At 38.6% G+C, this 25,674-nt stretch overlaps 1 protein-coding gene across 3 annotated transcripts in view; it reads right to left on the reverse strand.

The window, feature by feature from the left end:
• ABCC8 (ATP binding cassette subfamily C member 8) overlaps window positions 1-25,674 on the reverse strand; it is a 65,923-nt gene that overhangs the window by 7,701 nt on the left and 32,548 nt on the right. For 2 of the 3 annotated variants that reach the window (XM_082192858.1, XM_082192856.1), the window contains 17 exons: window positions 24,133-24,208; window positions 23,309-23,414; window positions 21,322-21,354; window positions 19,966-20,001; window positions 18,073-18,171; window positions 16,815-16,899; window positions 15,427-15,507; window positions 14,853-14,990; window positions 13,715-13,840; window positions 11,689-11,788; window positions 10,241-10,488; window positions 8,685-8,851; window positions 6,199-6,268; window positions 4,608-4,765; window positions 4,163-4,255; window positions 1,083-1,185; window positions 204-317 (listed from right to left, as the gene is read on the reverse strand). In XM_082192858.1, coding sequence (XP_082048984.1) covers window positions 204-317; window positions 1,083-1,185; window positions 4,163-4,255; window positions 4,608-4,765; window positions 6,199-6,268; window positions 8,685-8,851; window positions 10,241-10,488; window positions 11,689-11,788; window positions 13,715-13,840; window positions 14,853-14,990; window positions 15,427-15,507; window positions 16,815-16,899; window positions 18,073-18,171; window positions 19,966-20,001; window positions 21,322-21,354; window positions 23,309-23,414; window positions 24,133-24,208 — 1,833 coding nt within the window. The remainder of the gene's footprint in view (window positions 1-203; window positions 318-1,082; window positions 1,186-4,162; window positions 4,256-4,607; window positions 4,766-6,198; window positions 6,269-8,684; window positions 8,852-10,240; window positions 10,489-11,688; window positions 11,789-13,714; window positions 13,841-14,852; window positions 14,991-15,426; window positions 15,508-16,814; window positions 16,900-18,072; window positions 18,172-19,965; window positions 20,002-21,321; window positions 21,355-23,308; window positions 23,415-24,132; window positions 24,209-25,674) is intronic. The other variant, XM_082192857.1, reaches the window with a different exon arrangement.

Genomic DNA, 25,674 nt, shown 5'->3' on the forward strand with positions numbered 1-25,674 from the left:
AAAACTATTGGGATATTATACACTTTAAATTTACCCCAGCTAATTTTTATGGTTACAGTGTTTGGCCACCAGCTGCCAGTTTGTTAAGCTTGAGGCACCTAAACGCTTAGGCCTATATTATGCTGCATATTTTCAGAAACCAATGCAGACTAAATGCCAACTTTTAACACCTGACTGGAGCCTCTCCTCTTAAACTTACTTACCATCAGTGCGTAGGTTAATCCCAAGCCTACAAGACCCGAAGAGAGGTTATCGTAGAGAGATTTCGTAATTGAAGCAACAGCTGCAATGAGCACTACACATGCCCCAATATACTCCTTTTAAAAAAAAAAGTAATATAAATCATCATAGCACACAAGGAGATAGCAACATTTTAACTATTTCTGAAACTTCAGAATCAAATACTAGGCTTTTGGATTTACTGACGCTGGTCAGGTTCTAACATTTGGCAATCAGCAAAGGATCTTTTGACCAGGCCAAGTATTGAGGCAATAATAGAGAATAATCTTGAGGTGAGTACTGTATAATACTTCGACCCTGTAGAGTAATTGGATAAATTTGCATGAATGGAGTGTCCATACTGATGGGGTGAGGATGGATTTGTGTGAATGGTATGCGGATGAGTGTGTGTGGGGGTTGCACTTTGATCCCACCCACTTTTGACTGTGGCCTCATCCCCTTATGGATTTGGTGCTTCCCACTACTGGCATGCAGTACCTGGAAAGATACCCATGAGAGATGGTGGCCGTTGGGTTGAAAAAGACTCCCAGCTCTGCATTACAGAGACCATTTGCAATGGTATTAACTAAAGCCAAACTTGGGATTGTCAGTTTTTCTTCTTATAATGGTCTTGATCCATTTAACTGATGTGCAACAAGCAGAAGTTAAGACTTCTCTAGCAAGCAGGATAATAATAAAGCTTTGCCTATTGAGCTTTAGCAACTGAGAATTTGGTTGTTATGCAACTGTTAAAGACACAGGAGCCTTTACCAGAGAAAAACTGGCAATCCTAAGCAATTCCCATGATAAAGCAAACCGTCTATTGCCATTGATATAAACTTAATGATAGACAATGTACTTGCCATCCGAACTTCCAGCCAACGATTGGCAGCTGTAAGGAAAAGGGAAGCAATGTTGTTGGAATCCGTATATTCAAGAAGCTTCTGTTTAAATCGGGATTCATACCTTTATAAAAGAGAAATGAGAGACACCTAGATGTTAGTGTGAATGTCCATTCATAATAGCAAGGTATATTTTATGGCTTGCTTATGCAAAATTAGGGATTCTTTTGAAAGGAATTGTGGAACTAGCAGTGGATTTTATATGAATAAATATAAGTAACAACAGCCTTTTCATTTATAGTCATGTCAGCAATTAGAAGGAGGATTAGAATTCAAAGAACAACTAAGTTTTAAGACTGTGTGTTGAAAGTTTTCAAAATATTGTCAGTAGTCCAAAAAAGTACATTTGTGACAGTGAGTTCATTAATTTAAATTCTAATTCTCTGCTACAGAACTGTTACACAGATATAAGCAAATAGGTGCTATATTTACATATGGTGAATAATTGAGATAAAATAAAGTAGAAGGGTCATGCACTGAGCAGCAATAGTATACAGACATAGTGGATTATAAAAATATAGTTTATGAAGATTTATTTGCCATTTTCCCCCTTGCCTATTTTGATCAAATTGAAAATACCTGCCATGAGGGTCAAGAAGAACAAGGATTTGCTATCTAGCTCTTTAATTTAGTTCTGTTTCAGAGCTAATTTTAGAAACTCAAGATCTGAATACTTTGCTGAGAGATTAGAATCCAAATGTCACTTCTGCTGCATGTAAGGCAGCTGAAACGAAGTGCCTAAATATAGCACATGAAATAGCTTGACAATAAATAAAACACAGGAGCTGGTAAATGCTCGCTTCTGTCTGGGTCAGAGGTATATCAATTATTTTGAATTCAATTTGCCTGCCTAAATTCTGAGCTTGTGCTGCCAGGCAGCAATTTCAAAGTGTCAGCTTGCCTTCTATAGACAATATCAAAGGAAGTTTTTGTTCATGCAAAGCTCTGTGGAGTCCTGTGCTAATGGTTACAAGGACATTTTTATCTTCTCAACTGGAGAAGGTTGGAATATATATATATATATATATATTTGCTTTCGTAGATTTTCACGGGTACAGGAATGCAGGTTTTGGTGTCTTCGGGTGTCTTCCCGTGTAAGAGTCGGGGTGTCTGGGCGACGTTTCGACGAGGTCTCACTCGTCATCTTCAGGCTGGTGCTTTCGGCTTCTTGTTACTGGAACAGAGCAGAATCTGGTGTTTGAGTTCCTATAAATACTGTTGAGGGGTGTGGTGTATAGCCTCCAACGTTTTGGGCAGAGAGGAAGTTCCTAGATTAGTGTGCCTTTTCTTCTTTTGTTCCTTAATTACTTGAGGGATATCTTGAGTGATTTCATAGGAACTCAAACACCAGATTCTGCTCTGTTCCAGTAACAAGAAGCCGAAAGCACCAGCCTGAAGATGACGAGTGAGACCTCGTCGAAACGTCGCCCAGACACCCCGACTCTTACACGGGAAGACACCCGAAGACACCAAAACCTGCATTCCTGTACCCGTGAAAATCTACGAAAGCAAATATATATATATATATATATATATATATATATATATATATATATAATCACAAGTCATGATGGAACATGGTTGACTTAATTTTTCCAGTGGTATAGTGGTATAGAATGCCAATTAGCAGGAGCTGATTCTAGAAGCCTAACTAATATATGATAATCATAGTAATTAAAATATAAATAGAACTAATTTTGCTGCTTATGGTCTCCCCAGCCTCTCTATACAACTTAAAATAGCTAGGAGGCTATGATGGCACAGTGCAAGTCAACACAAATACTGTAAGATGGTGTCCTTGTGCAAATTGAAACAAATGGATGCCTACTTGTTCCTATAGCATTGGGGCACCAAGGCTTGCAGATGGGAGAAGAGGAAACACATCCCACAACCAGTGATCTTGACGTGCTAATTGGGACTGCTTTTCCTAAGTCAGGATGGGAAACCTTTTTCAGCTGAAAGGTGACATGCTATCATGGTCAACCTATGGAGGTCACATGCCAGCCATGGGCAGACAATGGGCAGAGCAATCTACAGTGGAACCATCTGTGCGCAGAGCATTGGACGTGACTCTTAGGATAGTAGGCTGCATTGGAGCCATGCGAAAGTCAGTGGTTTCTGCCTGCCCACAGACACCACTCTCCAGTATCTATCCAGGAATGCAAGAGGCATTGTCATACTTCAAGGACACATTCAAGCAAAAATAGAGCAGGGTGGTGAGGAGTGTTGCCTGGGAAGTGTCCCAAGGGCTAAACAGAGAGGCTTGTCTGAGGGTTTCCACCCCAGACCTAAACTTTATAATTTCCAAAAAAATGCTGCGATGAACGGTGTTTGTGCAATTCAGTGACACAGACAGTTTGTGCCATTTAGTTTTGGCACTGAAAAGGACAGAGGTGGCAGGAGTTGCTTAGGAAAGAGTATGCACAACTTCCCCAACCCTTATTCCAAACTAGAGCCATGTGGCACACAGCTCCCCCTGCTCAAATTCTCCATCAATTCTTTTTGTGCCAAGATATGGAACAAGACTGCTGAACATAGGACAGGGCAGAGCACTGTCCATTCTGACTTGCAGCAGCTCTCCAGGCAGAGAGAGGTTTTCCCCATCCCTTGCTACTTTATGTTTTTTACCTGCAGATACCAGTGCTGCAGCTGGGACCTATTACCGTACATACAAAGCAGCTGCTCCGCCATTGCGCCATGGTCGCTGCACCAGGAGAATAGTGTGGAATGATGTCATGGGCATATGTGAAGTTCGGGTTTAGATGTGTGATGGATGAATATATGTCCACCCATGTTGAAGGTGCCCTTAAGGGTACTAGAGGAAGACTACACTCGGGCACTTAAATATATTACCCATTTCTATAATGTACCTTTTAAGCACTATGGTAATATAACGAGTGACACTATTATTTAGTCTTACGGGGCTTGTTGTGGTTACCAAATTCTTCATACATAAATAGTGAGGCAGTTTATTCAGTACATAACTACAAAATTCCTTGCAGTTTTGGAAAACCCTTACAACTTAAAAACAAAACAAATACCTGAATGCTCGTATAGTTGTTAGACCTTCCACAGTCTCTGAAAAATGAGAAAGTAATGGGAGCTGGGTACTGTCATCCAATTGCTGCAGATCCCTGAAAACAATGTTTTATTTTTAAAAAGCAGTCAGTTTCCGCCCCCCCATAAGAAATTAAGCTTTATTTACTGGGTATTTAATTATTAATGCAACTGTTAAAATGCAGAAGTCTAACCAGGAAACAAACTGGCAGTCTTAACCTAAAACGGTACCTGTTCTAAAGAGTAAAAATAAGGCAGGAGCTACCAGGAAAAGCAAGATGATAATCATTAATTCAGACATGGGCTAGATGTGCCATCTTTTCCATTTGTACTTCTACATAGACTCATATATACATAAATACAAAGCCATATACCTACATATAAACAAACCATTTTTCATACACTGTGACATACTTGTGAATTGCTTACCTTGATGCTACTCTAAAGTATTTCTGGATGAAATAGCATATGACAGCAAGAGGAACTAGAGCTATGAGAAACACAGGTGTAACATACGAAATCACAGCAAGAGCAGATAAACAGAGCAGGGTAGAACGGCTCAAGCACTCCAGGGTGGCAGGAATGTGCTAAGCAAATAAACACACAGAATAAATCAATAAATATTAAGTGCAATGAAAATAAATCAATGCTACCATGAAATCAACATTTCCTTTTGCTATTTCTTCCCTCTTTCAAAACAAGGCCATATATGGTCCTGAATAATTATTTTAGATTTGTGTTTGATATTTGGTTTTTAAAAATTCAATAAATATTTAATAACTGTAATAATTATAATATTCAGTAAAAAGACTGTAGGATTTTTGAGAAACTTTGTATAGCTTCATTGCTCAGGCAGAAACTATTCTGCATGAATTTTTAAACAACTAATAGCACAATTAATAGCACAGGACTGGGCTGCCAATTGGGAATCTCCTGAAAGCCCATTAGGAAATTCAAAAATTGAATGTCATTCTTATTTTAATATGAATAGAACATTAATTATTGCTGTGCCTACATTCAGTATTCCTGGGTTGAACAAAGTTAGGGCTGCCACTGAAGCCTGTTACTTTTGAATTTGTGATAAACTGCTTAAGAGAAATATTGGGAAGTTATTCCTATAGTGAAATGTGATCATAAACATGTTGCAGTTTCTGAGTTAAATTTGCATGAGGGCAATGGTACTTAGTGTGGTGAATAGAGTCATGCACATGGGAAAGCAAGTCCTGCAGAAGATTGAGGCACGGTTCAGTATAAAGCAAGTAAGCAACATATTGCCTGGATTCAGATGTAATGTGAAATAATGTGAAACCATGATTTCTCCAGCTCAAACCTGCCAGATAACCATGGTTTGTTTTTTTGTGTGGGGGGAAATGCGGTTTGAAATTAGAAGAAACTGGAATTTGCATATTATTATATCTGAAATAACAGGCAACTGACAGGCCACAGTTAGGGCCATTGTGGCTGCTTCACCATGAATGCAGGAGTGATTTTTGAAGCGGAGTCCTGAGCAGATGGGAAACAAAAGCAGGGCTTGTCTGCTGGACACCTGGAAGCTCATGCTACAGTGTGGGTTCTTAGTTTAGCACAAACCATGGTTTTGTGTTCCCTCTGAAGCCAGTCATTGTCAAGCTAATGGAAATGGGCTGATGCAAAAAAAAAAAAAAAAAAAAAAAAAGACAGCCACAGTTTTAGCCAAGGTACTTTGATGTAGTTCTTCAGACCCTGAAGGTATGATAGGCTCTTTATTTATTTTTAGTATCAAATTCCATTATCTTGTAATGAGATGTTTTCCTTTTTTATTTATTCTAAAGGATTTCCTCATGGAAATTTATATTAGTTATATAAAACGTTCTGACAGCATTGCTACAATGTATAAAATACTTCAATATCATTCCATAGCAACATTATTCATATTGTTCAACTATAGTCCAAATATAGTTTGCATTTAGATTTTGCACTGAATGTGACTGGAAGAAATCAGAATTTACTTTTAGTGACTATTTTTTTTTAGTGTGCCTACCTGGTCAATAGTGTTACAATCGGCTGAAAATCTGTTCAAGATACTTCCCAGGGGTGTTGTTTCAAAAAACCTGTAATAGGTAATTGAGACCACCAAGTTTGACATTGAAAGAAATTTAAAAACTGATTTAATATCTATTTCAGTTATTTCTGGATTACGAACAATACCAAACTCCACATAACTCTGTTTAACATTGGGGAATGAGAGAATTTTGTGTTATCAAATAAACTTTATATAATTCCTGATAATTAAACTACTATCAAATATATACACATATTATAGAAGTATGAATCACTCATCAGATTCAATTCATTGCACAAATTGAATGATACAATTAAACCGAGAAAGTGTTTTCTATTCAAAGATACAAAGAATTGCATACAAGTAACAAATTATTTGGAGGTCAAATGAGTACCAAAAAGTGAAAAAGTGTAAGCTTAGCGTGATATTAATGTTTTATAAAATGACAAGGTATGGTGGTTCTAAGACTCCATCCACAAATTCAGAGGAAAGCACATGGGAGGATTATATGACTTCAGATTGCAGGTGGGAAATTGCACGTCTGAATTCTCCCTTCATCCAAAATTTTAGCATGTTGGGGAGAAGGCATAATAGTCTAGAATGGGAGCATTTCATTTACTTTCCACAGATTGTGCTACAGCCCATCAAGTCAGTTATCTCTTCATTAAGTATAAACAGGAACACAAAATAATAAATATACTAAACAAAGAAAAAATTGCCTCTTCCTCATTATTCATGCTATGTTCCCTTACAATTAGAAATCAAAACCCTTATCAGGCCTCTAGTGATTTCTGTGCAATTCTGTGATGCAATTCCCTCTTTGAGGCCTGTAAAAAGGCACCGTATTCCTTGAGGATGGTAAATATGAATTTGACGGGAAATTGGTCATTGACTTGTTAACATAACATAAATGATGGCCAAACATTTATTCGGTTTGGAAAGAAAGGAAATGTTATTTACTCATCATCTAAACAAGAATATATTCTGATATTAACTGTATATCTGCGTATCTGTTCAGTAAAAATCCCTTTTAATATGTTGTTTGAGATATAAAAGGTCTCAGGAGTTTAAAACCAATTCCAAATAAACTCACAGTAATCAAACAGCCATGGTAGGCTCTATTTTTCTGAACTGAAGAGTGAAACATTAGATTACTCTTCAACGTAGAGTAGACTTAAAGGAGCGGAATACCACAGTGTCCATTGGGAGACTGTTGAGAGGGTCAGTGGGAAGATTGTTGCAGCAGGAATAAGTAATGGACTAAGTGGGACTTTAGATGCTACTACACATTAGCATCTAAAGAGGGAGTAAGATCATTAACCCTTGGATCTAATGTTAGGTTCCAGAGTTAATGATCTTACTCCCTCTTAATGTAATGTGTATTACTTCAAATCTTGTTATGGTGCCCCCCCCTCCCTATAGATGCTAAGATGGGGTAGACAGTGTGGTGGCCTCTAGTTGTTGCTGGACTACAATTCTCATCACCCCTGACAATTGGAATACATCACATTGGCTATCTCTGTGGAAATATCTATCACTTCATATATTTTAAAATGCATCAGCCCAGCCCTACTGAATTTTGGAGCTCACTCTGTTGAGGGCACTTGTATGTCAAAGCCCCACCATGAGAGCATGCACCACTGACCGGACATAGACCGGACAAGACAACTATGGCAAATTATAATTATTAGAGGAACATCTCTTACGATACACCTAGAGCTCTCTCCTCCTAACAATTATATGAATTGCATGTGTAGGGGACTAGAGTGACTGATCTTTTTAGCATTTTGCTTCCTTCCACTGCCATAATTTTATGATTCTATGATAGGACAGTAATACATTTGTGCAGTGTAATATGTAGTTGGATTGAGATAAAGGTAAAGGGACCCCTGACCATTAGGTCCAGTCGTGGACGACTCTGGGGTTGTGGCACTCATCTCGCTTTCTTGGCCGAGGGAGCCGGCGTACAGCTTCCGGGTCATGTGGCCAGCATGACTAAGGCGCTTCTGGCGAACCAGAGCAGCGCACGGAAACGCCGTTTACCTTCCCGCCGGAGCGGTACCTATTTATCTACTTGCATGGGGATATATTATTATTATTTTTTGAGTAATTGTTGTGGGACTGGATGAAGATGTACTGATCTTTAGGGTTATGAACTACGGATTAGGATAGGATTTTGGTATATTGGATTAAACTGGAAATAATGGATGGGAACTCTGGGTTAGAATAGGATGCTGAGAAGGCCATTCATATGGTCTATCAATGTTTTTGTTTGCTTAGTAAAAGCCTTTTTAAAGAAACTCTATGCTATAGCAGTTCGCCCTTGGGATCTTTGGGTGCACCAAAAACAAAACAAACAACAATTATTAATCATTTAGGTAGAACTGGATATGAAATGCTATCTTAAAACTGCATGCAACACTGTTATCACAACATTATCTTTGAATTTCATGATAGTAGAATACCTCATTGGGGCCAAAATAATTTTATTCAGCAGAAAACAATGTAGTTTCTTGGCAACTTTTAAACCAGTCCATTCTACTGCTATTGATGTTACAAGACATAATATAATTCCAAGGCAACAGAGAATGCTGAATATTCTTGTATAAGGAGAATGATTAAACTTGGATTCCTAAAAGAGAGGACAGAGAAGAAAAATGGTGAAACAAAAAACACAAAACTTGTCAGAATTGCAGGATTAATAACTGTAGGGTATTTTCCCATTTACCTGTCTACATAGCTACGGTACTTACTTCAGTCTCTCTTGATATTTATGAAAATAAAGCATTCAGCACTTAGACTTTAGGTTTGCCAAGATACAGATATATAATTTGGCAATGCGTGAAATTAAACATTTAAAATACAATGACTATAGCAGAAATGGGCTAGTATGCACATCTAGTTGTTACTTATCCTCAACCACTGTGAGGAGAACAGACTATGTCAGTCCATCAATGGAATGGACTTCTGCTTCTGCAAGGAGACAGCCTTTTCTTCTCCTCCCCACTGCTGTCTGCTATGACCCCACAAGTCTCCTCTGGAGCACTGGGGATCTTTTAGAGCAGATTGGGGGCACAGTGGGGAGAAGGAGGATGAGGAGGTTCAATTGCACAAGTAGAAGTCTGCTTGTGCAGAGTTTGGATATCACCCAAAGAATTTAAATAAAATAGATTGCTTATTTATAAAACACAAATTGCCAGAAATGATTCAATCTCATTTTTTTATTAAATAATGCCAGCATCACATCTGACTCACAGGAACAATTAATCCCTCCTTGAAACAAGTAACTTAATTATGTTGATCTTCTTTGAATCGATTCTGTCTTTTTTATTAACACAGACAGAGTTTCCATGCCATTGCAATTTACATAAGATATAATTCTTTAGTTGAGAATAATGGTTGTACAGGAAAATGAAAGAGTTTTAGAAAATATAATTGTAATGGTTGCTTCAATTCTTAACTCTTCTGATGAGTTAATTATGATTAATAGTGATGTAGGGCTGCAGAAGGGGAACTCATATCATGAGGTCATGCCATGAAAGAATTTCAATAGATGTTTACAGAAAATTGTGAGTACAAACACTGAGATACCATGTTTGGTGGCAGCCCGATATATCCACATTCTGTGTTCAAAATACTTGTGCTATCTTGTTCGCATGACGAAATATGTGCTTTTATAGATTCATAATGCAATCCTAAAATGTGACTCAGAAGGAAATCCCATTGAGTTCAATGGGATTTACTCCCTAGTAAAATGGTTGAAGACTGCATTGCAACAGTATTGCAAATGCATAAAATACTTCTTTTTAAACCATTTGCATTAGCTAGAATGCTACATCCCAGAAAAACAACAACAACAACATAGTAGTACTCTCTATTCATGCTGTTTTCAAGGACCACTTGAAATGTAAACAACTTCAGAGAGCATATGACTTTTGTATAGTATATACCTGAGCAGAAAACTAGGAAGATATTACTTTGCATCAAGGGATCAGTGTTGGGATCTTAGAAGGCACCATACCTCACAAACAGAGCAGTTGTTCTCTGTGGGCCCCACCTTGAAAGCAATAGCATCATATGTCCACTGCGCCAGCCAGAAGTCAATGGACACCATAACAGAATGCTTTAGGAGTTGTGAAAGAACCAGCAAAGGCAAGAGGAGGAATCCTGCTGAGCTAAGGTATTTCCCACATGCTCGCCAAGGCATCTTTGCTCTTTGGTGAAGGACAGAAGATAGATTGTCGTCATCATCACTTTCCGGAAATTCATCTGTAAAGGAATATTGTACTGTAAAATAATCCTTCTAGGAAAATCTCACCTTTCTCCTCCTCATCTTTATGTAGTGCTAACAATACATCAAGTCCTGGAAAAACAGGACTAGCATTTTTTGCCCATAGACTACAAGTAGCTAACTTGCGGCCTTCAGGAAGTTGCTGGAACAATTCCCATCAGCCACAATGAGCATGGTCAATGCTCCACAGGGGCAGCATGTCCCATTTCTCTGCTTGAGGCAAAATGGGAAGTGGTGCCTTGCCATCGTCGTCTGCCCTGCTGCTGCCAGAGCAGCAGTACTGGCTAATGGCTGACCTAGCCCTGATGCTCAAGGATAATGTAGTTCAACAACATATAGAGGGCTAAACTACTTCCAGAGGTGATCTAACATGTTTAATCTTTGCATTTTTATTCACAACAAGGCCCCCGTTCAAGGGGACTTACTAGCAAGCAAGTATGCAACAGATTGCTGTTTTCTTCCAGTTTGTCCGTTTTGCTGTATGCATAGTAGGTGGGGTGAGTAGACACATGAACTGAAAACCTCCAAATATTATGTAGATATTTTCAGGTGTTTTGTGCGTATATTCAAATGTATGCAAAGGAGTATGTCAATGCGGACAGACTAAAGCACTGATGCAAATCTAAAGAGAGGATGTTTTAACACATCTACACTGATTCCAGTGGCTCCTTTCAAGGATAAACAACTTTTACATAATGTGGTGTCTTAAGAATTCTATGATAGAAAATAAAAGCTCTCCAAAAAAATAAGTAAAATAGTAGAAGGTCTGTTGACTAGCCATTCATTATTCTCACATTACTCTCACATTTAAAGAGTGTTTAAATTATTTAACAGATCTTCAGAATTTTCTCGGGACACCATGATTTATAGATGCATGGAGTAATCCAATCTTAGCAGTCCACAAGAAAAGTGACCCTTGTATTACTTCTGAAGTCTTTCACAATGAAATAAATACCTACATGTGCATGAATGTTCAATTATGGCTCTAACGTGCAGTTAAAATTAGTTCTGCTGAAACAAGAATCTCCTATTAAACTTCTGCTAGCAAACAAAGAATACCTTCAACTTGTACATAAGCGGTTCAAAAATACTTTAAAGTATTGGCGTTGTGAACTATTGTCAAGGACAGAATGACAAAAAAATTATTCAGAAACGTCCTGTTTGGAATACAACTTCACCTTCATCCTCTTCTTCATCTTGGAGAAGAGTTTCTCGAGAATTCTTTGTCCTTTGGAGGTTTGTTCTGTCTAACACAGCTTTTCGTTCGATTAAGGTCTCCTAAAAGCAGGAGAAACAAGTGACACTGAGTGTACAGGTTTTTCATTTTTAAAGGTTTTGTTTCCAAACAATTATATTTTCAAATCAATCTGCTCTTAGAAATGAAGCGAGTGCAATGCATTTAACTGTCATGAATTAATAATCCCCTAGGCATACACATACAATGCCATCTATCACTTGAGGGTGAAGCAGACATAATGGCAGCTCAGCCATTAACTAAGATTAAGAGATCAGGATATGCGTTTCAACACCAGGGTTTGGAGCATCACTGCTAAATTCAACAACAATCAGATTATACCTAGCTATGGCCAAGAGGGTGAGCATAATTCACAAATGAGAGATAATGTACTGAGGAAGAGAGAGTGAGTTCTAGCTAATAGGGATAGTTACTTCAGGCAACTGATTAATTAAAAAAAAAATCAGTTACAAAGGTCTGTTGGCACCACACCTCTGATCGCCCTGCTTCTATTCACTATTCACATTTTAAACATCTTTCCCAATATGTAAACATAATATGGGACACTGCAGAGCAAACCCCCCTTGTGCTAGTGTGCCTTTATGGATGGGGCAGAGGTGTCCTGAAAGAGTGGTGTCCTGCCAGCAGTCCACATAATGCTTTGAAATGGGGTGCTGCAGGGGTGGGGGCTGCCCAGGACCCACTTATTCCCAAGCTGGTTCCACTGCATCACATGATGGCATCAGGCTCATTTTGGGCTCGATTCTTTTGCCACACCCAGGTTGTTGCAGCAATTTCCCTCCTGCTGCCTTCCACCTTGCCTGGTGTCAGCTGCAGGGCTGAGGTCCTACCACTCTGTTAAGCTCTAGTCCGAGGCCATGGTTTGAACTGCATCCTAAGTCAACCAATTTCTTCTTCGTATGTTATGACCTTACTTTTATTTACTATGGTCAAATTCCAGTTTTCTTATGCAAGAACATCTCTTTGGGAAGGTTGATTCATACATGGTTTCAGGTACAGACCATACAGAAGAATAACACCCCCCTTGACAAATTGTGTGATGAAGGATTATTGTATAACTCCTGATATGTGCCACTAGAGGGGACTCCTCTACCACATTCTGGTGGCCTCTGCTGCTGCAGACTGGCAAGCAGGGGGACTTCATGTCTGCAGAGGCCCCCTGTTGCACCCACATGTGAATGAAAAGCTATCTCTGGGTATGTTTGGATTACCGCTTACTTGATATCAAGTGTCCTCCCATTACTAGTTTCTGAGACTACGTGCATGTGATGCTGCCACAATCCATATCAATCTTGTAGTTTCTTGACAAAAACTGCTGTTCGATGTGCTTTTTCTCAAACTAGCTTCAATCTGACTAGAAAACTACGATAGAGGTAGAGTAAGTCATCTCACATATGCAGGTCAGCACATTATGTGCAGATGACAGCTTAATGAATAGGAGGGGTTTTTTGGGGTGTGTGTTCTGGACACACACACACCAAAAAGATCATACACACCAGGGGAATGCTTTCCCAACCTTTCTTTGATGTGAACAACACTGTGCAACTGTGGCTTGAAATGCAGCAGGGGAAAATTACTAATGTGAACATAGCTTCTGTCTGGCAGTGTTCCTGCTGGTGGTAGCTGGTGTATGGCTTCAAAACAGGCAAGGCTAGTGATGGATATATTTGATTAAAAGCTAGTCCATTTGTCAGAGAAGGTTCTGATCTGGACCCTTCTGCACCCCCAGCCTGGAGCTGGCACAGGAAGGAAGACAAAACAACTGCCCCATCTCTAACTGCCACCCTGGTTGGCACAAATGGGATGGGTTTGGTAATGGATCCCCCACTTTGTTCTTCCCTGCTGGATTCTGGACTGCCCTGCTATTCATTTGAATTTCATTTATCATTCCGTATTTTTGAACTACAAATGCTTCAGGTAATGTAAACCTAAAGAAAAACAAAACTGGCCTTCTCCAGATCTTGGTCCTGTCGATTCATGAGTGTTTTCCAGTGTTCAAAGAGCTCAGATTCTGATTTCTGAATATCTTTGAGAGTGCCTTCTCTTTGAATGGTACCATCTTTCATTGCAATAATCTGAAACAGTTTTAAGACGTAGCTTGTCAATAAAGTCTGTTCTTTAAAAAAAAAAAAACAACCACACATTAAAAGCTGCTTTAATTGGTATACATGTTTTTAACTCTTATTTAATTCCTGCTAAGTTTCTTTCTTTTTTGATTATATATTTATTTTAATTGCTTAAAGGAGGGCTTATTCTCTCTCATCCAAAGATAGTTTTAAACTTCACATAACTTGTGAATAACAAGCAGAATTAAGCTATGTGTTAAAAATTATTATTCTAATAGGTGAACTTGTTTTGAGTGTGCAATGCCACTCTTTTTAGAAAGTCTATCGTGGTGCTTTAAAAGGAGCTGTCTTTCAAATTGTGCTTAGTTCCTTTCTTTTGGGTCTACTTACATACTTAATCTTTTGGCATTTTTATGGACTGAACCTAAATGTCACTGACAATGGTCCATTTTATCTTTGTCATAAGGTATATACAATATTACCTAAAAATTATCTATGACAGCTGCAAGCACACCAAGAAGCTGCTTGCTTGAACACCCTGGAAGTAAATGAAATGTCTTAATCACAAGCAATATAGGGAGATAGAGTCCCTTCCCAAGTTCTGCTCCCATATTTAATGGTCATTGGACTTCAACTCCCCACCAGTTCCAGCAAGCATGACTAACGGAGAGGAATGTTTGCAATGATTCAATGAATGATTCAGCAACCTCTGCAGGGCCACAGGTTCCCCACTCCTGAAGTAAAGTGTGAATTGGTTCCAGGACTTGCTGTTACATTACCTATGATGGGGTTGCCAAGGGCTATGACAGTGCAAAGTCACAAAATATAAATATTTAACCAGGGCTGTAAAGATGTTAGGACCACACACAAGCAGATGGATAATTAAATACCCATTTCATTGAAGTCAGTTTTCTTTAAGAGTGCTTATCTTTTTTTGAACCAGGCATGCAAACATATACAAGCAGGTTGTGAATATTAGCAAATCACTTTTTTCTTCTATATTCAAAGAAAGCTTCATCACCCAATCAGCATGGGGCAGATATTGTAGTTTGTGGGTAACCAGAACAACAGTCCTCTTGTCATTTCTTAGCATATTCAGGATTCCTTCTTGCATGAGGTGGTCACTCAAGTGAATATCCAGTGCAGAAAAAGGATCATCCTAACCAAGACAAAATATATACTCAGATATTTCCTCAGTAATGGTGCACTGTTACTTTTGCAGGAGAAGTAGCTTTTGTTTTGTCATATTTTTTTTGTCCTTCCAGGAAAGGTGGAACCTTCCATATGAATCCTACTATATGAATGAAAACAAAACTTTCTAGATGTGCAATAAAATAATGTAAAATAAATTCACATGAATTTCTTTTTTTCAAAATTGTTCATAGCTTCTGAGCAAAAAGATGCTAAAACCTATCACTGTACCATCCATTCTGGAATACTTATAATGGTCTCATTTCCATGGTGTCATATCACTGTATCTTGAATATTAATTAATATAATATTAGCATTGTGCAGGTGGATGCCTATATGCGGGCAGTACAACAGAATTTTGCAAGCCTCAGTTTAGAGAGTGGATTTAGTTATGGCCAACTTACCAGGAATACAACATTTGTGTGTTGGTAGAGAGCTCTTGCCACACTGATCCGCTGGCGTTGACCTCCAGAAAGATTAATGCCCTGGAATAAAAGACAAAACAATTCAGTTTGAAAAGCTATATAATCAGTTCTGAAGCATCATTGCTCAAATTTTGCTTTAATAAATCTTCATATGGGAGTGACTTTGAAAAAAGATAGAAATACCAAATGCTGTTAAACAAGGCAGCCAGTACTGTATCTTCATTCACATTCTTCAAAATATTGACCCTATTGTTAACAGTTTACAAATCACTTTTAAAATACAAGTGTTTCATCAATGACTTTCACTACAGCTCCTGAAGTCAATATGAGGAACTATGTCTGCAACAGTTTAAGGAACTTGTGGCTCTCCAGATGTTGCTGAACTCCCATAATTCTGGACCATTGACCATGCTGGCTGGGGTTGATGGGAGCTGGAGTCAAACACCATATCGGTCACAAGTGCCCCATCCCTAGTATGTGATATAAAGACTTGACTAAGACACTTATAGAAGGGGTGGGAATTCTATTGCACTCCATATATTGCAGGGGCACAGCTCACATTATCCCTGATAATTGGTCATGCTAGATGGAAGATCACAGGTTTCCCATCCCATGAGATATGGATCTGTCTCATGTGTGAAAACCCAACACTTTATCCCATTGTATTTTGACAATGTTATCTCTGAAAACATACACTGCTACAAGATGAAACCTTGTTTGTGCAGCTCATTTGCAATGCTTTATATTCTTCCTGTCTTATCCTTGGTGTTTTTTCCAAATCTTCTATGTTGCACCTTAGCTATTCTTAGTTTTCGTGTGCTCTGCGTCAGCTTCCCTTACTGACTATGCTTCATCCTTCAACTAGATGCCTTGATCTCATGTAGGAGATCCAGCAAACCAGTAACATCTGCTTTGTCTTTGATTATCAAAACACCCAATAAGTTTTACCCCAATTCAACTTTGTCCCCAATTGAAATCCTGTTACTTTCTCATATAAAAGCAGCAGCTACCATTTATTTCTATACATAGCCTGTCATATTAAGGAGCATCTTGCTAGTTCCTACTTAAATTGGAATGTTGAAAAATATCATTCACTAATACATGCTAGATTACTAAAATTCTTATTTTATTCAGTAAATATATACCTCAAATACAATATTTCAGTGATGTGACTGCAGATTGGAAAACCCCCCACTTTGTTAGATGAAATTTTAACATTGTTTCAGACATGTAAAGCTTTCAAACCAATAATATCAATTTGCTTTACAAATTGGTTTTGTCAAGTAACAGTTAGAATTTCAAGAACACATGACAAGTTTGGGTGCTTAATTAAAAAACAAACAAACATATTGCATATGGTCACTCACCCTTTCTCCAACTTGTGTTTGGTCTCCATGAGGAAGTATGTCAATATCAGGCTGAAGAGAGCAAGCATCAATTACTGCTTTGTACCTGTGGAAACAGAACTGGTAATTGTCAATTCACCTAGAGACTGCCTCACAAGCACATTTTACCTGCTTTTAAGAGCAAAATTAATCAGCTGGAGAAGTCCACACGCTGGAAAATGCATGTTTGCTAAGCACTAATTGTTCTAATGGGAACTCTGTTCCAGGCAAATAAATACCATTTTAGCTAATAATGCACTATACTACAGGTAGTCCAAAGGTTAGAAATAAATGAAGCATTCCCTGGTTCTGTTGCTGGGATCAATCCTCTGAGGAGATGAAGGGCTTATCCACACATCCTCTTGTCCCACTGCTTTTCCTCAGGGAAAACGGCTCTTTAGCACTCAATAGGAGCAAATGGCAATTGGGTTTTCTGTGGATTATTGTTTCTTCTGATGAAGAGCTAAAGAGTGGTCTTTTCCTGGGAAAGAAGTGGGGTAAGGGGAAGACTGTGTGGACCTGTGCTTTCTAGGCAAGTGGAAGTGTGGATGAACCCTAACATACATCCACAATGCAACCCTTTCTTTCTGATTCATGTGGGTACAAATCATACTGCCAGACACAACCTTCAACATATAGCAAGGGACTATGAGACTTTGAGTAGGAAGCTGTAGGGCCTTGGAGAACAGGTGTTTCTCTCATTACTCCTTCCTGTTGAGCACTGTGGCCCAGAAGGAAAATACTGAAAATAAACCACTGGCTGCACAGGTGATGTAGCCAGGAAAAGTTTGGTTTCTTGGACAACGGTCTCTGCTTTCTTGAGGAAGGACTTCTGGCAAGAGATGGGTTGCACCTCACATAATGCTGGCAAAAAGTCTCCCCACACAATTGGACCATGCTATTTAGAAAGCAGCTTCACATAGTGAATACTTTTGCGACACATATGCCATGTGGAAATGTTTTTCAGTTGCTTCCTTGTGGGTGATGTAATGCTTAGATTAGTACTCAGTCAAGAAGGTGCAGTCAATACTGAACTTTTAAGGAAGGATCACTGCTCAATATGATTGAATGTTTTAAATCATTACAGTTCAAAGACTGTCACCTCTGTCATAACAATTCAACATTTTTACTATGTAACCAGGAGAGGAGTACTGTCAACAGCAATAAAAAACATTCACTATAGGGGTGGTAAGATAGACTTACTATTATTTGCATTTACAAGGCATTAAAGTACACTAACCTTTGTGTATTAAAAGGGCTTTCAAAAGTGATATTTTCTTCTACAGTAGCATTTAGCAACCATGGTTTCTGGGAAGCATATGCCACCGATTCTCTTTTCCTGGAAACAAACAAACAAAAAACCACAGAAGGACTTTGCTTTATTTTACTGAAACAGCCACGGAAATTATTCTTCATTAATGTAGCTTTCAATGTCTTATTTTAAATATCAATTAATATTCCATCTCTATCCTAAAAAAGGTATATTTTCACAAGAGATGTGTCCCTGGTAAAATGTTACTGTGCTTAAGGTTACAGTCAGGTTAGTCTGTAATAGCTTTAAATTCTGATTTTTGTATTACAAAAGGCATCTTTTTTTGGGGGTAGCAAAAGCTGTTGTAAGTGGCTCTAGATTAATATTACATTGCCCTATAAATATGAAGGATACCCTAGTCAAAAAGATTTTACCTAACTCATCCTTGGGTTCCCATCTGTTGTTGGACTACAACTCCCATCATCCCTAACTAGCAGGACCAGTGGTCAGAGAAAGGCTGACTCAACTGAAAGGACTTTATTGGACCATGGTTTTTCAGCATTTTTTTCTGTTACAGAAAGAGCTTGAGTTGTTTTCAGAGAGGAAACTTGTATCCATCATCATACTATGTAAGCTGGGTGCACTTGCATTCGGCAGTGCAGTGGGCAACAGATGTTGGGGAGTGAAGATGCTCCTGAAGAGTGGCCAGATAATATTTTAGCCACCAAAGCAGCTGAAGACTCCTGTGGTGGCAGCTGGGCCTGGAAAAGAGGCCAAAGTTTTTTGAGCTGGGTTAGGGGTTGGGGTTTTACTCCCCGTGGGGAGCCTCACTGTGGTAGAAAATGGCTCTTACTAGTGCCTGGCATAGGAGTCAACCTCTAGGGGCTGAGATCCCTCCCTCCCAATAAAATATTTGAGGGAGCCCCCAAGTTGATGGGCACTGCCATTTAAATAGTGTGTGCACACTGTGTCTTGTGACAGATTATAAGGGGTGGGGCTTTCCTGCTCCACCCCAAATAATTTATTCAAGATTTGCACCCCTGGTGCATGGAAAAGAGAGCTGAAATGTGAACAGCACTTTTAAGGGATCCTGCGCATGCTGCAACAACTTTCTGGGGCCAGTAGCTTTGCCTGGAGGCCAGAGCCTGTATTACTTGATAAGCCCAGGGGGGCATAAACCTAGCCTGATGCCATGGGTTATACCACATGTTGTAGTACATGGGCTGGCAGATGCCCTGGTGATTCAGCTAGACAAGGACGACCTGGTTAGCAGCAAGGGCATAGATCTCATTTTCACAGCAACCACTGAACTTGAGGCCCTGCATGGGGGACATCCTAAAACGCACTGGCAAGGTGGACTTGGAGCTCATAGGTGCCTGCCGTAACCAGAAGAAAGTGAACAAAGCAATGTTCCACACAGTGTCTCACCTGGGGGGCCAGGTAATTCAGCCCCCTAGCATTACGTTCAGTAATGTGGATCTCTACAGGCCTGATGGCATGCACTTATCACTGATGGGCAATGAGGGTTGGCTGCTGGACATCTACTGGGGCCTATGAGATTGGTTGCAGATGTGAGAGGTATGGTGGTGAACAAGCAAGGTGGGGCTGACTCAGGTGGTGCAAAAGGCATTGGACTGGATCGTTAGTCTAGACAAAGGGGGTGGGATGGAGCCCTACCCCCTTCCTAGCTCAAAGAAACAGCATACACCTGTAAAAGGATCCAGGAGGAAGGATTCTATCTAAATGCCCAGACGGGGGAGGGGGGGTTAACAGGCTGTAGAACTCCCCAAATGGCACCCTGGAAGGATCACCACAGCTGGATGTGGATCATAGGGTGATGCATAACCCAGGATTGACCCTGAAGGAATAATTAACTAGTACCTGGTTTCAGTGTCAACAGCTGTTTCTCTTTCTGGGCTGGAGGAAAAGGTACAGTATATCGTAAAATGGCAGTATTAATGCACTTTTGCAAATACTTTAGATATGCCTGAGTTCTAAAATCAAGAGAAGTAAATAAATGACATATACATTGACAAATTATATATAGATGCAGTCATAGTAAAAAGAAAGTACACTCTCTTTGAATTCTGTAGTTTTACATTTCAAGACATAATAACAATAATCTGTTCCTTAGCAGGTCTTAAATTTAGGTAAATACAACCTCAGGTGAACAACACCACACAACTTATTACACCGTGTCATGCATATATCTATACATTTTCATTTCCTATTCTGTTATGACTGTGATTTGACTCCCCCCACTCTACTGTATCAAACATAACACAGTCTCCCGACAATCATTTGGATAATAGTTCACTTTGTTGTACAGGTACTTTTATGTTGGTTGATAAGGGGGTGGGAAGGATCTGAATCTAATTCATACTTTTAATGCCTCTCTTCAGAAAGCAACTTGTAGAATCAAGATGTAATTGTGATAGAGGGCTTGGTACTATATATACATAGATGGTTTTCTTTCTTTCTCCCCCCTCTTCTTTCTTCCTGTCTTGTTTTTTTATTGTATCTTTTGTTGAAAACTTGCAATAAATTTTAATATATATCGGCACGTTACATTCTGAAGCTTCAGTGTTATGCACACTGCTTTGAAATTAATCTCCATGTTAAGCATGTTTCACATGTGACTTTTTTGTGTTTTAGTTTATAGGTGGGGGGAAAATCTGATCTAGTGTATGATACTATGTATGAAGATATTGAAACTGTCTATTTTGCTGAGCAAAAGTATCTAGATATCATCTCATAACTAGGATAAGCTAGGGAAGAAAACTAATAGACATGACAAAAATCCCAGGACCTGGGAAATAAGTAATTATCTATTTCCATCTCTGCGGGAGGTGGTACACGAACACTCTTCAGAAAAGCAGCATGAAGCAGACAAGCTACGTCAAAGCAAAGTGTGTACCTTTTGGTATCTTGCCTTTTAGGCTAGAAGACTAAGGAGTGTTATAAGTAAAATAAATAAATAAGTAAAAACTATGCCAACACATGTTCATCTGCCTAATAGATACTTTCATTCCATTTGGTTCCATAAAATGGGATGTGTAAATAAGAAAAAAAGAAATGTCAAGAGAGCAAGAAAAATTAAGTAAAAGCTGAAATGTTTAATAAAGAATCATTTCAGACAGTTAATACTGTAAAGCCAAACTGTACAGTACTTTGTTTCTTCGCAACACAATAGATGTAGGATAGCATGATGAGCAAGAATCATGTGTATTACTATACCTGACATCTTCCCCTGTCTCACTGTCAGGAATGCTGCATCATCAGTAAAAAAAAAAAAAGAATATTGTTCATACAGGTACTTTTGAACCGTTTGCTCACAGGAGGATTAACAATGACATTCTACTTTGCATGTACACTGCAAAATATTTTTCATAGAGTTGCTTCACATTGAGGCCAACAGCATCTTACTTCAGGCACTTTTACAATATTTTAGCAGCCAACCTGATGCAATATGATCAACCAGTGCAAGACTCCAGTCACATGGGTTGATTTGCCACCATCTTTCTTGAATGTTTGGTGGTTATGAGAAGCTTATATTTAGTACTTTAAAAATGTTCATGTGAGCTGCAGTGGAATAAGACTTGCATTAAAGACTTAAAGGTGAACATGAAGGAACCCTCATGAATCCTAAAAGTTTATGTTGCTGAGTTATGCCAATTCTTGGTGAGCTTGATATATAGTGTGATAGAGCAAACTGAGAATGCAAATTCTATGCTGAAAGTAGGACTTGTCTAAAAGTTATTAGTCTGGGTTCCAACTAATGGACATCATATGGAGAAATTTGGTTGTTAATACCTCCATTTAAGTATGCCAGAGCAACATACTGTACTGTATATCCAAATTATGGTTCCATGGTGAAGAATTGTGTAGGTACCATATTTTTTTTAATAGGACCCTAACCACAAAGAATCCATACAGGTAAGTCATCTCCCTAGTGCCTGCTGTTACAGGATTTCTCCTTTGTAAATTTATTTCAACCAATGTTGAGAAGCATGCTTTCCCGTTTTGTAACTCCTACTCCTCAGAGAGTAATTGCTTAATAGCATTTAATAAATAGCATTTGTATATAAATATGATCAATAATTTAGTTTTACTCCATTAGTGAGAGCAATGGCGACTGGCTGCACTTCAACCAAAGGCAGGAGCCGAACTGGATGCCTGCCTCTCAAAAGGTTGCAGCTTGCCTTTTGACCACTAGGTGGAACAACCAACCCACGCTGCTGACTTTTCACTGAAAATGGGGAAAAAGCTAACAAAAAGCCATTGGGATGTATAAATTATATAAATTACACTTGCTGATTTGGGAAGGACATACACAGGTATTAGAAAGATGCTACCATTGTATAACTTAATAATAGCCATAGCTACGCAGTGGATAGGAACAAATTATAACAGTGGTATGTTTCATGCATACATGATTTTAGAGACACTGTCAAAATCTATATAATAAAATTTATATTTATTGCAAATTGTCATCAAAAGGAACATGATAAGGATATATGATTTGGTCACTGGAATGGAGATGTAGCTAAGAAAACAAACTGCAACGTGAACTGCTGGATTCTATAGTGTGTTTTCTTTCAAAATAACTGAATGTTTTAACAAAAGTACTGACAAAGAGAATATTAATTGTGAGGCAATTATTAATAGACCCACACTGATTTAATGATTTAAGATAGTGTTGATTCTGCATAGAACATACCAGCACAGGCATAGTAAATATAATTTCAAGCCAACAGTTCTACTTTCTTTATATGTAGTTTCTGTATACGGCAATTCCCCAGGCTCTTAAAGTGGTATTCTTGTGCTTTGGCAGAAATCAGTAGGGTTTACTTACAAATATATATGTTTAGAATTAGGGGCTGTTTGCAGTTGAATATACGTGGAAGAGTAAGTAAGGAAACTGATGTTCTTAACCAGGCATAGGCAAACTCGGTCCTCCAGATGTTTTGGGTCTACAACACCCATCATCCCTAGCTAACAGGACCAGTGGTCAGGGATGATGGGAGTTGTAGTCCCAAAACATCTGGAGGGCTGTGTTTGCCTATGCCTGTTCTTAACCACAATATAAAATATACAGTATAAACATGGTTTGGTCTTCACCAAAACAGTGATTTAATTCACATGCACCAAGAACATAGCTTTGAAGTTAAGTCTGTATCCCTTGCATAAACTACACAGTAAATTAAAGTATGAATAAAATTACCTGTTCCAGATTACATTCCCAGATACCTTCTGCATCTCCCCAAGTATCCCTAGCAAGAGGGATGACTTACCACAGCCCACCTGTCCCACAATCATTGTTAATTGACCTGCAGTAACAAAAAAGAATTTTATTTGAAGTTTAAATTTACTACAGGTAGTGAGCCCTGATCCCGAAAAAGTTGTGCTCAATGAGTAAACATTCAATAATACATTCACACAGGTGCACTAGGTGATATTGCAAAGGCGGGTGTTGAAAGGCATACCCCCCCACCCACACTGTGGAGTGCTGATACAGATATGAATGCACATTGGTATCCGATTCCTGCACAGGAGCATATTTCTGCATGGATCAGAGTTATTGCAAAAAAAGAAGAAAGAAGAAAGTTTGTTATAATAAAAAGAAGAGTCGCAGATGAAATTAATGGACTATGCAGAATTGGCGAAACTGACGGGAAAAACCCGGAACCAGCAGGACCAGGTTTTCCAGAAAGACACGAGTAAATTTATGTTATATTTGAAAGACAACTGTAAACGATTAACATCGCTAGTAGGGTTATAGGAAGCTTTGTAAGGATAAATTTATTACTTATTGTAGTTAAATAAGGAAATATATAAGGATAAGATTTAACAGGAATAAGAATTACAGGAAAATGCAATGTATAGAGATTGCTTGAAAACCATTAATTGGGGGGGAAGGAAGTCACAGGCTCATGGAGCCAAATGTTGTTATTTTTGGGGAAAGGTTGTGATGATGTTATGCAAAGAAAATTTGTGTAAAAACCAATAAAAATTGTTGGGGAAAAAATATAATAAGTGGGTTAGTACCTTGAGGGATTCGAATATCAATGCTGGACAATGTTGGAGAGCCTTCAGGTGTCCAAGTGAAAAATCCATTTGTGACCTATGGCAACAATAGCAAAAAAGATAAATAATTATAATCCATGCCGTTGCAAAATCTCACTCAGACATTTTCTTTAAAAATTATTTGTGGTTTTCCAATAAGCCAGTTTGACCCAACCCCACTTTGATCTATCTAATTTCTTGCTTACCTTTTTTTGACCAAATTGAATTTCTATGCTTTCATCTGAGTATTATTTTAAGAGATTCTGTGGTATGTGGACTATATTAAAATGGGTATTCTAGTTTGGCTAGTTTGAGAATTGTTAAGTTATGTATTTTTATTATATTAAAAAAAATATTTTTGACCACTTTTCTGGGCAAATGTGCATCAAAGATGGCTAGCAATCAAAAATAGATGTAAAAGAAACAATAACTGTAAATTTTAAACCTTAAAACTACAACTTGGTAACACCCCACATACATTCAACCAGATAATCTCCAAGCTAATGATATCTTTTTGTTCTTTAGTGTGCAAACCACAAACCAACTGGTCTGGTACAACTCCTTCCTCTGTGCCAGGGAAACATGGTGTCATTGTTCATCAGACCCTAATCAAACTCAAGACAGAAAACTGAGATTACTTCAGTTGGGCATAGTAACTGCAACAGTTCCCCGGCCAGGAGTCTCTCTGGTCTCTCCATAACCAGATACTGGCAACTGCATGCAGATAGATATACTTGTATGTTGCATCAGCACAGTATTGTTTGGGTATCAAATGCAAACTGCCTTACCATTTTTTTAAAAAAATGAAAAATCTTAATTTACCTCTTGTGGCTTATACAAAGCAAACACAAAACTTCACAATTCTTCCTTTTGAGTTTTATAATTTCCTTCGGAGCTGGTCACAGAGCCTGTTTACTCAGAAGTAAGTTTCAGTGGCACTCGCTCCCTAATAAATGTGTTGAGGATGAAAGCTCTAATGTGCACATGAAGATATTTCCCATTCTTCTGAGTAAACATGCACAGGTTTTTAAAAAATGCTCAACTTAATCAGAATATATAGCTTAATTTAATATAAGCCACACAACTAAAATAGTCATAAACTTATACACAACAACTCAGTTTCAATTTGGGTAAAGCTTTCCGAGGAGAACTGCCCTCACAAGTTGCTGGGAGAAGAAATTCCTGAGCTACAGAAAAACTACTTGTGCCCTTGTCATTCATATATAATGCAAAGAAGGCATTGTTAAGGGAGCACAATAGGACACAGGAGTGAAGGTTAGTAAGTGAGGAATCATACAGTTGGAGGAGGAGATGTTTCTAAAAAAAAGTGTCTGCCTAAAAAACGCTACCCTCTGGACTAGAAACCTTTCACTCTAGCTTTTGATGTGTGAAGACAATGTCAATAGAAATGCAGACTGCGTACTAGCTCAGAGACACTATTATCCACTCTCACACAATATTTTCCAGTGTCAAGCTCTAGAATCAAAAGCAGATCCTAGTTTGAGACCTGACACAAATTATGCC

The sequence above is a fragment of the Podarcis vaucheri genome, assembly GCF_965113315.1.
Source record: "Podarcis vaucheri genome assembly, chromosome: 1".
Taxonomy (NCBI): domain Eukaryota; kingdom Metazoa; phylum Chordata; class Lepidosauria; order Squamata; family Lacertidae; genus Podarcis; species Podarcis vaucheri.